Below are 15,095 nucleotides of genomic sequence, written 5' to 3'. Positions count from 1 at the left end.
GGAGCTGGGCTCTTCTCCCAAGTGACAGGGGACAGGACAAAAGGGAATGGCCTCAAGCTCTGCCAGGGGAGGTTCAGGCTGGACATTAGGAAAAAATTCTTCACAGAAAGGGTCATTGGGAACTGGAACAGGCTGCCCAGGGAGGTGGTTGATTCACCTTCCCTGGAGGTGTTTAAGACACGGGTGGATGAGGTGCTAAGGGACATGGTTTAGTGTTTGATAGGAATGGTTGGACTCGATCATCCGGTGGGTCTCTTCCAACCTGGTTATTCTATGATTCTGTGATTCTATGATATGCTGGTGAATTCGAACTAAGAAATGTTGTTACAAGAACTGTTTTCATTTCACACTTCTAAATGACGTGAACAAAGATAGCTAAATTCATTAATGTTTTTAGAGGAGCTAAGAGTCATAGAGTGCTTTGGGTTGGAAGGGACCTTTGCAGGTCATCTAGTCCCACCTCCCTGCAGAGGCAGGGATGTCTTTAATTAGAATCATAGAATAGAATCACAGAATAACCAGGTTGGAAGAGACCCACCGGATCATCGAGTCAGATTGGGTTACTCAGAGCCCCATCCAACCTGACCTTGAATATTTCCAGGGATGGAGCAGCCACAGCTTCCCTGGGCAACCTGTGCCAGTGCCACACCACTCTAATTATGAAGAAATTCTTCCTTATATCAAGCCTAAACCTGCCCCTCTCCAGTTTATACCCGTTGCCGCTAGTCCTGGCAGCACAAGCCTTTGTGAACAGCCCCTCCCCAGCTTTCTTGTAGCCCCTTCAGGTGCCGGCAGGTCGCTATAAGCTCTCAGAGCCCTCTCTTCTCCAGGCTGAACATCCCCAACTCTCTCAGCCTGTCCTCACATGCCCTCGGCCGCGGTTCTCCTGCCCCGCTGAGGCACCGACCCGCACCTGAAACCCGAGCCGAGGGCGGGCGGGCCGCGCCGCCGCTATAAGGCCCCGCCCGGGAGGCTCCGGCTGCGGCCTCCGAGGGGCTGGGGCGGCCGGCTGGGCATCCAGGGGTAAGCAGCACCGGGGGAAAACGCAGCCGGGAAGCTACTGAAAAGGATGGTTTGAAAAAATAATAATCCTTCTTTAATGTCAGGTTGATGATGCCTTTTGTTATCGTTATTATTTTAGCCTACTGTTTGCATAGGCTTGTGGTGATGGGACGAGGGGCGAGGGTGTAAACTGGAGAGGGGCAGATTGAGGCTGGATGTAAGGAGGAATTTATTCACTATGAGAGTGGTTGCCGTGGCTGCCTCATCCCTGGAGGGGTTCAGGGTCAGGTTGGATGGGGCTTGAGCAGCCTGAGCTGATGGGACGTCCCTGCCCATGGCAGGGGGGTTGGAACTGGATGATCTTTAAGGTCCCTTCCAACCCAAACTATTCTATGATTCTACATCAAATTCATGTGTTGGGCGTTTGGGGGGCTCTGTGTGTTTTTTACCTATTTCTTTTAAAAATTAACTGTATCTGCGATACATTAAGAAGAAAAACTTAGAGAAATTTACAGTATCAGTCATTTACCACCTCTAAATCTTACTTGGTATGTGCTATCATGTGTGTGTCTGTCTTTAGTCTTTATCATAATTGTGATCAGGTTATGAATGTAATAAGATTTGATCAAACACAAGATAATGAAGGAAATCCTCTGTTCTGTAATAGATTATCCACAACAACTTGCACATGAATGATCTAAGGATTTAGCATAAAAGGCTACTAAGCCAGGCAACAGAGTTGGGTTCTATTATAATAGTTTGCACTGTTCTTGATATCTCGTGTAAAGTAGTTCATTATCATGCTATTACATGCATTCTTTAGTCATTATATTTAACTAGAGCAATATTGAGACCAAAATGTACAGAGTCATGGAAAAACCCACAAGTATTTTATCGTGAATTCTTTGAATATCTACTATTTTTAACTGTATTGTCGCTTTCTTGATGCAGATTTTGATTAGTGCAACTTTATCTCATAAGCATACAACAAAGAAGAAAAATGAATGACTATTATGTAAATCATACAGAAAAGAATGTCTCTGATGCCGGTAAGCCACAGGCGTGAAAGTTGTGTGTGCATTTGAGGAATATATGCCACAGCTCCAAATCTCAAGGTGCATTATAAGAATTTCCTGATTACCATAGGGACTTTATAGCAGATAACATAATGAGTTTCCTGTGAACTAAAGCCGCCGCCTAAAACATGTTCATGCATGAATCATTCTACTGACAAGTTCAGCAAAATTCATTTATGTAGGTAAAACTAGATGGATCCTAGCCTGGGCATGAAAATGCTCCTCAGATAAGCTGGGTGAGGTGGAAGCACATTATTCCCTTCAAGTGGTTGTCTAAGTCAGTCTTTATAGTTTGACTGACATTAAAAACAGTATGTGAAAAAATCTTTTCATAGTAAGTCAGAAGATAAGGTAAATGTACAGCTGGCTACTCATCAGTTTCTTTATCCATTTATTATGTCTCATTTTATGCTTTTAGAATCATAAGCTTTCTGGGGTATGATTCTTCTCTTGTGTAGGTTTCTAAAGCCTCTAGTACAATGGAAGTGGGGTGTGTGGCAACTACTACCATACAAAGAAATAATGAAGACGGTTATTATGGGCAAAGACATGATTCTTCATTTAACTCCCATCTATTCCATGTTACCTACAGCAATTATAACCTTTGCGATAAGCAGTTTCACTTATTTCAGTAGGGGCTTCTTCTTGTGTAAGAGTTTGCAGAATTAATTAATTAATTCTTTATTTTAGTCTCTGGTAGCCTTTCTGTATAAATATATTTCAATTGTAAAAATGAAGGGGATTTTTCCATCTTGGAAATGGAGCTGGAAGCTTTTTTCTGGGGTAGAGGAAATAAACTGAATTGAAAGGAAGTTTCAAGAAAAATTTGCTAGGCTGTTTCACAAACATGAGTAAAATCCAGTCTTTAAGCTTTACTGCAAAAGAATCAGCAGTAAGAGCTACAAGAAACTGGTACAAAAGACAGGACATTATTTTTTTAATGTAATTTTATTTCATAGAATTTGAAAGCAAGGAATATGACAACCCTTCTTCCCAACATCATGAAAGTCTTGAACAAAGTGATCAGTTGAAGCCCAGGGAAAAAAAGTAGGTATTCCTTGAAATTAACACATTGGCCAGTGATGTAGTGGGTGGAGGTGGTGGTGCTAATACAGCCTTGGTAGAAAAAGCTCATCTTAATTAGTTTCTTGTGTTTTCCTCTAGGAAGGAAAATCAAAAGCCAGAGAAAAAGGCAGTTGGCATTTTTGAATTGGTTAGTGTCCAGTTTGATGGTTGGTTTTATATTTCCTTTATCTGTTATTTTGAGTTTTTTATTTATGAGTTGCAATGAACAGACAATCAAAACTGTAGAAGTCACCTGGGACCTATGCAATATTACCACCGGTGTTAGGGCTGTTTTTAACATTTGGCTTATTAGGTCCGATTCCCACCTCAGCATATTGGTAGCATTTGGGGCAGTTCAACTTCAATGCTGCTGAAGGATTAAATTCAGCCCTGCTGAGGCTGATCTAGGAGGTATACACTTCATAGGCCCTTGCTTTAGCTCTGTTTATAAAGGATTTATCCTGTGTTTGACATCGGAGGGATCTGCTTTTTGAAGGAACAAGTGATACAGTTCTGTGTCAGTTTTCTATATGACAGCTGTTCCTGAATAACTGTTACACATGAACTTACTTATTCTGGAATAAGAGAAGTTTTATTCTTCTCTGGTTTATTCCATGTCCATGTACACTTTGGAAGAGGTTTAGAACAGTCAGGAATAAAATGTTCTGATTTCAGATTAACCACACCCAGGAATAGCTGTTGCAGTTGAAATCACATCCTTCTTTCAACCAAACAAATGTTCAAAGGTAGACAAGCCTTGGGATGCAATCCCTTTTGCAAACATTTTCCATTGGTGGCTATAACCCAGATGCTGGTCAATAATGTATTGTTGGTTACATTTCAAAGGCGTTATCTTAGTAAATGTGTAACTTACTGGAACACAAAGTATTGAACAGACATCATCACTTAGAAACATGTAGGACATACACTTCGGGGGTTTTTTTCCTACTGAGCTGCAGAAGACCTGTGCATCCTGCCAATATTCCCCTAGCAGCCCTACCAAGTACTGATTTAAAGATGTGTGGGACCTAGTGCAAAACTCTTATATTCTGAGTTTGCCTTCAGTTACAGTGTTGTTGCTGCTTAGACTGTGTAGGTAGGAATGAAGTGTGTTTTCTGAGTCTGCTTTACTGTAACAAATATGTAAACAGTCAGGCACAACTTCTTTTTTTTTTTCCTCTTTTTAATGCTCACATAGTTTCGCTATGCTGACTGGCTGGATGTTCTTTTGATGACAGTTGGCTTGATTGCAGCTGCTGCAAATGGTACTGGACTGCCACTTATGATTATTGTCTTTGGAGAAATGACAAACATCTTTGTGCTAAGCGGCATAAATTCAACTGTGTCAGAAGGTAAAAAGTTAAAATTGGACTTCTCTACATACCAGTTATGTTTTGCTACAGAGGCCATGATTTTTCCTCAGACTATGGTGCCCATCTGAATAAGTCTGTAATGAGGAAAATTCATCCTGCTGCAAATGATCCAGTTGTTTTAATCAATCTTTTAATGGCTTGAAGAAGACAAAAGCAGTGTGTCTACTGTGCTCTTTATGAATGAACTTCACATTTGGCTACATAATAAGGAACATGACCACTGTCTGTATCATAGTTATCAGGCAGTGTAATTACAAGAAGTTCAGAAAAAATAAATGTGTGTTTGCCAGTTATGTATTTTGCAAAACTTCACTTGCTAAATACAAAATATTCCCAAACTGATGACTCTAGATTGCCATGATTTGTCTTCCACAAATACTACTTGCATAAATATTACTACTTTTTTTTACCCCCACAGATACTTCAGTAAATGGTTCCAGCTGTCCATCAATTCCAGGCGTAGATATAGAAGCTGAAATGACTAAGTAAGAGTCTTTGTAGTTATACTGTCAACAGAGTAATGGGGAATTTTTCTTTTACTGTATTATCCCTTGAGCAGATGCCAAACATTTGCTTTCTCAAGAAGGCTTCCCAATGATGTGTCACAGGTTTCAGGATTTACTTTGGTGGGGTAAACGAAGACTTATTCTTGTTTTATGTGTCTATCTTCTCTCATGAGACTCAGTGAGGTCACGTGGCCTTTTGTTCCCTTATCACAGGTTTGCTTGCTACTATGTGGGAATTGGGTGTGCTGTGTTGATCCTGAGCACCATCCAAGAATGGACATTTTTAATTGCTGCTACGAGGCAGACAGCAAGGATCCGGCAGAAGTTCTTTTTTGCAGTGCTCCATCAGGAGATGGCTTGGTTTGACACTACCCAGATAGGAACGCTGAACACTAGACTGACAGAGTGAGGGCTCTGTTCATTTTTGACACCACTAAGTATGACATTTAGATGAAAACTGCTATCTGTCTTCTGCAGAATAGCCTGTAGCGAGTTTAAAATATAAAAAAAAAAAGAAAAGAAAAAAGAAAATGAAATGCAAAATATTACAACTCTAGGGGAGAGAAATTCATTACTCTTTTCGGCTTTATTTGTGCAGTTTTTGTGATATATGCATAAGAAAGGGCTTTGTTGAAAATGCCTGACATTGGCTTCCGACTGCCCATGAATTATGTGGCGGACGGTATTAGATAAACAGATCTGCTGTCTCCAGCTAGTTTCCAACCAATGAAAGCTCTGACACTTTATTGAATGGAAACGAGCTTTCATTTACATCCAGCCAGATCTCTGACTGGACTCTATCCAGACAGTTAAAATCCTTAAAGCTTTTCCATAGACCTACATAGACTTAGGGATGGGGATTGGATACCCCAAGATGCAATGAGACAATATGCATGAACAATATGCATGAATAGGTTGTTCTTTTTTTCTGGACAGAGCTAGGTCTTGAGAGGTGTAAGAAAAGTTTCAAGGAAGCACTCTCAGCTCTAATATCTGTACATGCTAGGAGTAGACAGTGGGAAAGGAAACTTGAATGAGAAACAGGGGTTGTTTGAAATGTTTTTCTGATAGAGTTGAGATAACCCTGGATCTGAGTGTGTAGCCAAAATTAAGAACATAAAATGCATCACAGAGATGAGCAGAGAGAATCATTTGGAGAGAGTCATGGGAGGTGAGGAGGCTGTTTGGCTATTTACTTGTGTTGCTCCATTTGGATTCTGGATAAGGAAACTAAGTCATTTGTGACCTAGTGACAGGGCATAGAAACAGCAGAGAATGATGGAAAACACAGAAAATAAGTCCTAAAAAATAGGAGGCTGCTTCTGTGTTTTGGCCACACAAGAGACTAATGGTAACGTTCAGTAGCTGTGGTTAGAAATGTCACTGTGCCGGTTAGGAAATGGCAAGGCTTCTGACATTAGGCCACATAACATGAAACAGGGGGTGGGAGTTTGAGCAAAATGTATTCAAAGCTAACAATTTATTATTATTGTTGTTGTTGTTATTTAAAGGGGCATCAACACTATCCATCAAGGCATTGGAGACAAGATCTGTATATTTGTACAGTTTTTTTCCAGATTTCTGGTGGGGATTATCATAGGATTCGTCTTCGGTTGGAAGCTGACATTGGTGACTTTGTCAGTCAGCCCTCTGCTTGTTGCAGCAGCAGCAGTTTGGTCAAATGTAAGTGTGTGAGGATTAACAAACAAAGCAAACCAAACCAAAGCACCCACCCCTGGAGGTGTTCAGGGCTGCGTTGGATGGGGCCTTGAACGGCCTGATCTGGTGGGATGTCCCTGCCCATGGCATGGGGGTTGGAACTAGATGATCTTTAAGGTCTCCTTCAACCCAAACTATGCTATGAAAAAAAAGTCATAACTCTTGTACATAGGAAAGGCAGAAAGAATGAAAGAAACCTAGTGTGGTTTCTAAGTTGAGAAGTTGGCCCCATGCACATATTTGCATGTCATATTTGTTCTGTCTACCTGTGCTGTCCTCATGCTATGTGGCAGGAGGATAATCTACATTAAAGCATCTTTCTTGCACAGCTATTTCCTCATGCAGAGCACTAGAGAGGCCCAGGTACACACAATCCTCAATGTACCTCTTAACACAGATGCCTATGAAGATCTTTCTATCTGCACACATATAATACCAAATCTTGCAAATAATATACCAAATCTTGCAAATAATTTACCACATTACATGCTATGTATAGAGTAGAAACTAGGACATAGATACAGCTACTGCAGATTAGACTGATATAAACTAGTGAAATATCTGGAGAGGTTCTGCTTTTGGATAGGAAAATATTTTGTGCTTGTGATCTGTTGTAGTCACATTAATGGATATAATCCTGCTTGTGTTCCTGAGTGATTGATTACATACTAATTTTATTTTCTACTTCAAGCATTTTGAATAAGCTAGGAAATACAGTATAAGAAGCTGTAATGTGACTGCCTTGCTTACTTCAATGCCTACTTTTACTCTAGTTTCTGAATACCTCAGACACCTCCCAGAGCAGCTATGGCAGATCTCCCTGACCCCACACACATCTTGGTGTAGTTCATAGGTTGCCTTCATTTTGGGAGGAAAATGGGTCAGTCATGAAGCTCATCTGATGCATGTTTCACTTTAATAAGACATAATGAGAGAATGAGCTGGGTTTTGGGGAAATTCAGGGCGCAGAAAGGAGCTGACCCCCCACTTTCCTAAAAACTCATCTTGTACCTTGAACACTGATCATCTTTATTAACCAATGTAGTGTGCATACCCTTTCAGTTGGCTGCAATAACATCTGTTTTTCAACTTTCCAGCTCCTGACATCCCTTACTGCTAAAGAGCTGTCTGCTTATGCAAAGGCAGGAGCTGTGGCAGAAGAAGTTTTAACAGCAATCAGGACTGTTGTGGCTTTCAATGGACAACAAAAGGCATTAGCAAAGTAAGTTTTAAAAATAATAATTATATTTTAAATACAGGAAAGGATTTTGGCTTGGGGTTGGGGTTTTGGGTGATTTGTTTTTTGCAGGGGCATGGGGATGGGGTTTTGTGTAGTGTCATCTTATCGTTCTGTAAATGTACATCTCACCTGAGAATAACGATATGTAAATGGACCTTGTCAGTGAATAAGGCTATTTTGTGTTATCACTGCAGCATAGACTCAAATCTCTCTTTTGACCAAGAACTGGAGTTGAATTTGAAGTGAAAGTGGTGAGAAGTTTATCTCTACCTAGCAGTCAAATGCAGAAAAGCATGTGATTAATTGCTTAACATGTGCACTGCTGTTCTGATCTTTCATTAATGAGCCTATATTTAAGCTTCACTGGATAACAGCCTTAAGTAAAAAAATCACTTCACTGACTTTTATTACTTTAATGATTTGTGCTTAACACTAGTAGCTGGCCTAATCCAGTGTTCGCCCTAGTCACATGTAAAGCGTGAGGTGGATGTGGCTGACCACAGTCACATATCAGACACAGTCACAGACCACATATCATAAACAATAACATTCAGTACACAAATACAGGGCATCACCAATCCCATGCAATTGGGAAAGGCAAACCAGAAGAACTAATACGTAAGATCCATTTATTTCTTCTGTCTTTCTGAATTCTTATGCATGTCCTGGCCTTCTGCAATTTTCTAAGGTGATGTTAGCCTTAGCTTGGGGACCTGAAACCTGCTCCTGTATTTGTCTGCTTCCAAGGGATGAGCTCTGACTGTCTTACAGCACTATATTCTGCCTATTGGAATTTGTCTTTATGTTGCAACAGCGTTAAGACCCTTTTTGCTGACACAATAAAGTTAAAGCCTAGGCCAGTTGTCTCTACTTTCCCCATCTTCTTCTTGATCCCTGCAAACGGATTTCTGAAATTCCAATGGTAAGACCTGCTTCAAACCACTTTTCCTTTTTTTTTTTTTTCTTTTGAGATGTAGCGACAAAATAACTGATACTCAAGTAACTCCACAAAAATAAGAACTTTTCTTTCCTCCACAGTTGACCAGTCAGACAAACTGCTATCAAGGACTGCCTAAGGCATTTTGCAAACCATGTACTGTTACTCCTACACAGCTCTTGAATAACAGCCTCAGAGCTAGGAAAAGCAATCTTTCACTGCACAGTCCCTCTGAAAGTTGACCTTCAGTTATCTTCTGCTTCTGGCGGTGGCTTGGCTCCTCCTCTGTAGTCAAGTGATCACATGTACTTGTTACAATGCTTAAATCCAGTCCTCATTTCCCTGGAGGACCTATGACGCTGCTGACTCAAAGATAGGGCTTGTTTTTAAGAACACAACCAATTCAAAACATTAAAATATACTTGAGTAGCAAATACAGCATTAGAAGCTTGTGGGCAATTTACATGAAGAAAACGAATGTGTGTTGTTTTAAGACTCTTTCCCAGCTGACTGAATTTCCTGTCTTCCTACTATAGGGGTGTTTTGTGTGTAAAATACATATTGGGAAAAAAATACAAGCTGCTGAGCATGTCCCCAACAAGTAAAAAGATACACTAATCCTAGGCTATACTTTACAAAATAAGTTTGAGTGAGTGAAAGTTATTAACAGGAACCTATAAATGAATTAATATGAACTATCCTTAGAAGAAATAATTCTCAATTTAACTTGGAAGAGCAGTATAAACACTGACATGTTCGCTTGTTTGCTATATTGCCTAATTAATAGGTAAGCAAACCTAAGGGAAAGATTCCTGACTTCCCAAAAGGGCCAGTAAGAGAACAACTCTGGCACAGAACGGAGCTCTGGTTTCTATTCATTCGCCTGCTTTCATACATAGTGCCTGGGGTTTGTTTTTTGGTTTTGCCTTTTTAGAATCTGGAAGAATAAATCTAACATTTCATAGGTGTTACTGGTAAAACTTTTTCAAGATTTTGTTTTAGGACAAATGCAAACAAATGGTTCAAGGGTGTATCTTGCCTTCCATCGTGATAAAGAAGTCATGCTACTCATTTGTTTTTTAAATGTCTTCCATAGCAGTATAAGAATATCATCAGGATATGTCAGAGCACATTTATTCAATATCCCTACTAGTCCTTTGTCAGAAAAAAATCTGTGTTCTCTCTATGAGACTTTAATTGCTTTTATGGCAGAAAACCTTTAAATTAAAAAGAAGGCACTGGGAAATACTGGGCAGAAAGGCATACAGTTCCTGTCGAATTAATGGTTTCCTTATCTACTTTCAGATATGATGCTAACTTAGAGATTGCTAGAAGTGTTGGAATGAAAAAATGCATTATCACTGACACATGTCTAGGAATTTCACAATTTCTTATCTTTGGATCCTATGCACTTGCATTTTGGTATGGAACCAAGCTCATTGCTGAGCAGGAAGAAAATTATGACATTGGCAGTGTGTTAATTGTAAGTTCAACAACGCAACTTTGAAAAACACTAATTGCATAGCTATGTAAATGGAGTATATAAGTATTTCCATTTTCTGCTAAGTACTTGCTAAATTAGCTGTTAGAGACTCACCTGATATAGAAGAACTTAAAGGAAGACAATTAATTTTACCTGCCCTCTGATATAACAAGTTTGAACATAGCACCTTGCATTCCCACACTAATTAATATAGAGGCAACAGCATCTGCACTTTTTTCACTTGGCTTGGACACTATGGTAGAGCAAGATGAGTACCTTAGAGCTGGTGCTTAGGGAGCAAGACAAGTAATCTGGACAGAAAGCAAAATTCTAACTAGGCACTAGGATTAAATTAATCCCACTTGTGTGCTGAGTGTGTTCTGGGAAATCCTCAGGATCTCATTTAGCCACATTGTCTTCTCTGGATTTTGTTTATCTAGAAACATTTACTGTACATTACCAATATGTCTAACTTGGTATTGGTTTGAGGGTACTTAATTATCATCTTGCCATCAAAAGTTTATCTACATGCTTAATTTTCACACTCAAGTAATTTCTGATGAGTTTTCCTCCATACGCTTCTTCACAGAAAGTCAAGTTAATTGTGTGTTGGTCCCATAGGTGGGATTTCAATTAAGAAAATCTGGACTAAATTTTGTAACGCTCTTAACTTTGCAAGCATCTGGAAAGCATCAGAGAATTATATTTGTTCTATTTGTTCTTGATAGAAAATTCAAAGGCATTAGAAAAGTCATTCATGCCACAAAAGCTTGTGCCAGTAGCCACTATTCACCCCAGGAAAATGGGGAGTAGGCAGAAGCAGCTCTGGAATGCACTTTTCACTCTTGTATTTAATTCTCCTGGAAAAGGTGCGCTAGAAAGTACTAAGTAGATAGACAATAAACAGCTTTGCACTGGTGATTCTGTCACTTCTGTTAACTGTGATGCTTCCCTCCATCTCCCACAGGTATTCTTCTCTGTCCTTGTCGGAACCTTCTCCATAGGCCAGGCAGCTCCCAACCTGGAGAGTGTGGCTAAAGCACGTGGGGCTGCCTATGAAGTATATCAGATTATCAATAAGGTAGGTATCTAGGTAGAAAAGAGGCCTTTCAATTAGACATTATTTTTCCTCGTTTTTGTTTTTGGCTTTTTATGACAGATGTAAAAAAAATTCAAAAAATCCCTAAAACAAACTCTGTAGATGCCTACCAATGAAACCCTTAGTATTTCCATTCATATCAAGAAAACTGCCTCTTTATTTGTTACAGTTAATACTGACAAAGATGGCATGTGTGTCTGAGATTTACAGATGAAGTCTTTCTCTGATATTAGGCTTTGCAACTGCAGAGGGCAGGTAGTAAGGCACCATAATATTTTTTAAAAATGCATGTATGCACAATTTCAGCTGGGCTGGGTTTTTTTTAGCCAGAGGGGGGATAGTTACTAGGGAGGGGACTAATAGTGATATTGAAAGCTATAATAATATAAAGCTAAAGTGCTGATGTCGTTATGAAAAAGTTACTACATCGTTGCTATCTTGATCTTGCTGTGTTATACAGCATTGGATATTTGTGTATATAAAATATTTTAAACAAGTAGAACTAGAAAATTCATACAGAAATGGCTATGTGGTTGTTCTCGATGAGTATAAAACCCTCCTACATAGATAACCGGAGGTTGTGTAGAGTTAAGCACTGCAATCACAGATTTTCTGCTGTGGATTTTGTTGCATTTAAAAATGTGCTGTATTTGTCAAAGTAAAATTCACAGTTAGATACTCCCCTGCATTCGGCATTCTGCAAGTAAAATGCAGCAGCTCTGCAATGGTGTGCTGCAGCGTAAACCAACAGCTAAGAAACTAAAGGAAAGAACAATGTATCCAACTGAAATAACAGCTCTAAAAGTATGATAACCAGCAATTTATTTTAAAAACCTCTTTCTAGAAACGGCCTATAGATAGCAGCTCTAAGGAGGGCTACAAACCAGACAAGCTCATAGGAGACATTGAATTCAGAAACATCCATTTCAGTTACCCATCCAGACCTGATGTTAAAGTAAGTGCTCATTTTTCTGTTGTATTGAAATTCTACAGCCTGCATCCATATTATTTCTCTAATATTCCTGTTGTTGCTGAATCTAAAATGCATTTCTGTCTTTGGAGATTATGCACTTCTGGGAAAAAAAAAGTAGTGTCCAAAAAAAAAGCTCTAAGTTTATTGCCACTGGCTATCTGCTCACTGTTTTCATGTACTGGACAAAGCTAAGAGGAATGTGTTGCTTTGAGTCTGAACTTCTGTGAACAAGAGTTCTGATAAACAAAACAAGATTTTTCAAGATCTGTCAAGAAGGTTTTGTTAAAAAGGTCTTCTGAGGAGCAGTTGAGGGGACTGGAGCTGTTTAGTCTGGAGGAGAGGAGCCTGAGAGGAGACCTTATCACCCTCTACAAGTACAGAGTTGTAGCAAGGTGGATGTTGGTCTCTTCTCCCAAGTGACTCACGATAGAATGACAGGAAATGGCCTCAAGTTGGACCAAGGGTGGTTTAGATTGGCTATTAGGAAAAATTTCTTTACTGAAAGTGTGGTGAAGCATTGGAATAGGCTGTCCAGGGAAGTGGTGGAGTCATCATCCCTGAAGGCATTCAAAAAACGTGTAGATGTACTTCAGGCCATGGCTTAGTAGGCACAGTGAAGTGGGGCTGACATTTGGATTAGATGAAACTGCTCTTTCCAGTCCTGTGCTTGCTCTACATTGCTGTCATATCCTATGTGAAAAGTGACCTGTGAGATAGGCTCTACAACAATTATATCAATAAATCTATTTAAACAAATAATTCTAAATATAGCTTTGGAAGTCAAATGTTATTTTGGGCAAATGTATAAAATTACTGGTCAATAAACAGATGTCTCTGTTCTTTGCCAGTTGAACTTCTCTTAGTACCCTAACTGTGCTGTGTACATCATGTCATGGTGATCTGCTTCTGTGGTGATTCAGTTGGTTTGACCTCTCTACCATATTCAGCAGTTTGAAATCTTTTGAAGACAAAGGTGAAAGGAAAAGGGATTTGCTGCTGTTGTTACTTGGGGAATGAAAATGTAGAAATAGAGTAGCAATCAGAAGCTGGACATGCAAATTAAGGGGTCAGAATGTGGGTGTTCTTTTCTTCAAACAACTCTTCCCACTTCAATCTGAGGCTTGCCCCATGGTATATCCAGTATGTGTCCAGGACACAGGAGCTGCTGAATGACAGATCCAGAGCTAAGCTTTCTGCTTGGCTGAAGTCAGTGCAATGCATTTTATTTCACTCTTGGCTCAGAAATCAGAAGTGACAAATCAGACTCTTCATTCTTCCTAAAAATGCTGTGCAGGCCAATGAGCTGTGTTATGGGTATGCAGGCCAAATGGGATGGGAATAAGAAGTATTTTGTAGTATTCCCCAAATCTCATGAATCAGCAGCCCTCCCTACTGTGAGTATTAATGTTATTTAATAGATCCAAAAGGAAGCAGCAAAGATGCTTAGAAGTTATCCACAGTCTTTCAAGCAATTGATGCACCACATCATAATCTCCCCTGTCCAGGCTAAACCAAATCAAAGAGATCTAAGAAGTCCAGTTATCGTCAGTTTCAATCTTGACAACAAGTTGCCTGATAAAAGAGTTAGAAATAGCCTGTTAGCTGGTTGTGGCTATTTGCATCTGGAGAAATTATAGCATCCAGAATATAGTTCTTGACAATGCAGGCACCAAGATATTGGCTTTTTGGAGATACAGACTTGCTGGACGTAATACAGAGGGAGGAGAGCAACATTGCAACTATTTTAATCTCTCACTGCAAAAACATGTGTAGGCAAAATTATAAATCAGCCTGGTATAAACAAGAAGAGTTCCCATAGCAGCCAAATATTTTGGCAACCACACAGTATTATTCATATATGACATGGACAACTTTTGAGGTAAAATGTTCCTAAATGTGAAAACAGCAACAAAGATATCATTAATCTGTAACTATTCCCCAGGATGCTGAGGCACTGAACAATAAGGATTGGGATTTATTAAGGGCTTTTCAGTAGTTAGCTTGTCAAATAGCCATTTATATTCTAAACACAGAAGAAAGCAGACTTGTTTATCAGCAATAATATTTAGCACCTTAGAAAAATATATTTCTGTGAAATTCTTAGAAAATGGCTTAACAGTTATTTAAGCATTGGAAAATGAAGTACAGTCAGAGAATGTAACACAAGCCTGCTACCAGATCACACAAACTGAAGAAAATGAGCTATCAAGTTTAGAGTACTGTGGCTGTGTCTGTAGTAGTTGATTTGAGTGTGCTGGGGAATTTTCCCAGGCACTGGAATGCAATGGTCTATGCAAGAGAACTCTTAAAATGATTCTTGGCATGAACTTGGCCTGTTCCAGTTATCAATCTTCTCAAATAATTCCCAGGCTTGGTTTGGTAGCCAGAAGGGCCCCGGAACCATTCCCAAAAGGCAGGTGACATTTATCCATCCCATTTCAAAAGCCGATCCACTTCACAAGCATAGATGCAGGCTCTTTTGTACCAGTGCTCCAGGATATTCCCAAATACAATTACCTTAGTGATATTGCTATACGTTCTGACTGCACCCCTTACTGCTGCTTTGATTACTGCTACAGTTACCTTGACAAACTGTTCTCTAAGCAAACTTGTCAAACTAAG

The 15,095-nt window shown here is 39.6% G+C and overlaps 1 protein-coding gene across 1 annotated transcript in view; it reads left to right on the top strand.

The window, feature by feature from the left end:
• Nucleotides 1-1,938: 1,938 nt before the first annotated feature.
• The window catches only part of ABCB5 (ATP binding cassette subfamily B member 5), a 34,195-nt gene continuing 21,038 nt past the window's right edge, over nucleotides 1,939-15,095 (top strand). The window contains exons 1-11 of the mRNA XM_069860315.1: nucleotides 1,939-2,051; nucleotides 3,038-3,125; nucleotides 3,243-3,291; nucleotides 4,342-4,495; nucleotides 4,935-5,001; nucleotides 5,236-5,427; nucleotides 6,534-6,705; nucleotides 7,839-7,963; nucleotides 10,224-10,401; nucleotides 11,369-11,482; nucleotides 12,345-12,455. Coding sequence (XP_069716416.1) covers nucleotides 2,003-2,051; nucleotides 3,038-3,125; nucleotides 3,243-3,291; nucleotides 4,342-4,495; nucleotides 4,935-5,001; nucleotides 5,236-5,427; nucleotides 6,534-6,705; nucleotides 7,839-7,963; nucleotides 10,224-10,401; nucleotides 11,369-11,482; nucleotides 12,345-12,455 — 1,299 coding nt within the window. The 5' untranslated portion in view covers nucleotides 1,939-2,002. The remainder of the gene's footprint in view (nucleotides 2,052-3,037; nucleotides 3,126-3,242; nucleotides 3,292-4,341; nucleotides 4,496-4,934; nucleotides 5,002-5,235; nucleotides 5,428-6,533; nucleotides 6,706-7,838; nucleotides 7,964-10,223; nucleotides 10,402-11,368; nucleotides 11,483-12,344; nucleotides 12,456-15,095) is intronic.

Source organism: Phaenicophaeus curvirostris, chromosome 6 (genome assembly GCF_032191515.1).
Source record: "Phaenicophaeus curvirostris isolate KB17595 chromosome 6, BPBGC_Pcur_1.0, whole genome shotgun sequence".
NCBI classification, from domain to species: Eukaryota; Metazoa; Chordata; class Aves; order Cuculiformes; family Cuculidae; genus Phaenicophaeus; species Phaenicophaeus curvirostris.
The sequence above is the reverse complement of the archived record's forward strand: the minus strand, read 5'-3'. Positions and strand labels throughout refer to the sequence as shown.